At 48.8% G+C, this 1576-nt stretch overlaps 1 protein-coding gene across 1 annotated transcript in view; it reads left to right on the top strand.

Annotated features, from left to right (window-relative positions):
* Window positions 1-911: 911 nt before the first annotated feature.
* Window positions 912-1576, top strand: part of GFI1B (growth factor independent 1B transcriptional repressor) — a gene marked incomplete at its 5' end in the record, with an annotated part of 2862 nt that continues 2197 nt past the window's right edge. The window contains 2 exons of the mRNA XM_015828687.1: window positions 912-1150; window positions 1276-1413. Coding sequence (XP_015684173.1) covers window positions 912-1150; window positions 1276-1413 — 377 coding nt within the window. The remainder of the gene's footprint in view (window positions 1151-1275; window positions 1414-1576) is intronic.

The following is a 1576-nucleotide window of genomic DNA, read 5'->3' as shown; positions in this document are numbered from 1 at the left end:
AGATAGTCCACCCTGCTGTTCTCCAAAAGAAGACCAGGATCTCCAGAGAGACAAAGAGGAACATTTTCCCGTTCAGAATATAACACTGACGGCACCAGAGCAGCCAAATCAAGGTGAGCAATTCTGGCTGGGTTTTCACGCAGCCCCTCACATCCAATAAAAGAATATTTGTTGTTGACACCCAACGAAACAACCTTCATTGCAATGCACACCAACAATACTCCTCGCAACAGACACCAATGAAACAATAGGAAAAAAGGTTATCAATAGAAGAATTGATCACTGATCATTGTGGGTGCTAAGCTTGGCTGTTTTGTCGCAGACGTTTCATGATCCAACTAGGGAACTTCATCAGTACTAGAAGGGAGTGCAGTGTGTGGAGAGGAGGAGGAGGAGGAGGAGGAGGAGGAGGAGGAGGAGGAGGAGGACTGTGGGGTCCTTGGTGCTCTCTGAGCTTGGTGGTTTTCTTGCAGACGTTTCATTACCAAATTTGGTAACTTTTTCACTATGTCCCACATTTATCGAGCGTCGGCAGGAAGAATTGGTAGAAACCCCACTCCCTTCTAACACTGATGATATTACCTAGTTTGGCAATGAAACGTCTGCAAAAAGCAAACAAAACCCACCAAGCTCAGAGACCACCAAGGACTCCACAGAAAAAAAAGGTTAGATTTATTCGGGGGAAAAAAAGATGCTGAATCAAGTAACATTCTACAGGGGTGGGGTTCAACTCTACCCCAAGGCTGTTGCAGACTCGGCAACACAGAAAGGTCTCATCCTAGGTCCTGATAGATGCCATGGCCTAATCAATAGATTCTCCCCTCCTCTCCGCTCAGAACTGATGCTTAGACACCACTTTAATGCTCTCTGATGCTCCAATGTTCTCTGATGTCCCTTTTCTGTTGACTCAGAGGTGCCCATCCCGGCTTTAAAACCCCAAGAGGAGAACGCGTCCACTTACTACAGCCCCAGTTTTGCCTGGAACGCCTTCCGCCCTCCGTTCGGCTACAGATCAATGACTTCCACCATGCTGGAGCACTCCATTCATCTGTATGGCAGCCCGATCCTTCCTGCCTCGGATCTCCCTCTTGATTACAGCATGCCCTTCTCGGCCGAGATGGAGACCTACCACTGCGTCATCTGCAACAAAGTGAGTTACTCAGAGGCTAGAACAGAAAGTCCCGAGTCCCCTTTTTTTTTTCCGGCGCCCTTGTAACTTTGAACGGTCCCTAAATGAATTAAGTCGAGGACTGCCTGGACCCTTTTGCTTTCTAGATGTTTTCTACCCCCCATGGCCTGGAGGTCCACGTGCGGCGGTCCCACAGCGGCACCCGGCCTTTTGCTTGCAGCGTTTGTGGGAAAACCTTTGGCCACGCAGTCAGCTTGGAGCAACACACCAACATCCACTCTCAGGTCAGTCTGGAAGCCGGAGAATCGAGAAAAGCGTCTGGTGGGTAAAACTGTGGTTGGTGCCCAGACCCTGCTCACCTGCCTCGTAGAATAAACACAGCCATGAAAACATCTATATGCGGTAATTGGCCTTATAAGGCTTACCGATTAAGGAGAATCTTTGTAG

This window comes from Protobothrops mucrosquamatus, unplaced genomic scaffold, assembly GCF_001527695.2.
Source record: "Protobothrops mucrosquamatus isolate PMUCROS unplaced genomic scaffold, P.Mucros_1.0 scaffold4798, whole genome shotgun sequence".
NCBI lineage: Eukaryota > Metazoa > Chordata > Lepidosauria > Squamata > Viperidae > Protobothrops > Protobothrops mucrosquamatus.
This window is presented reverse-complemented; position numbering and strand designations above follow the sequence as displayed.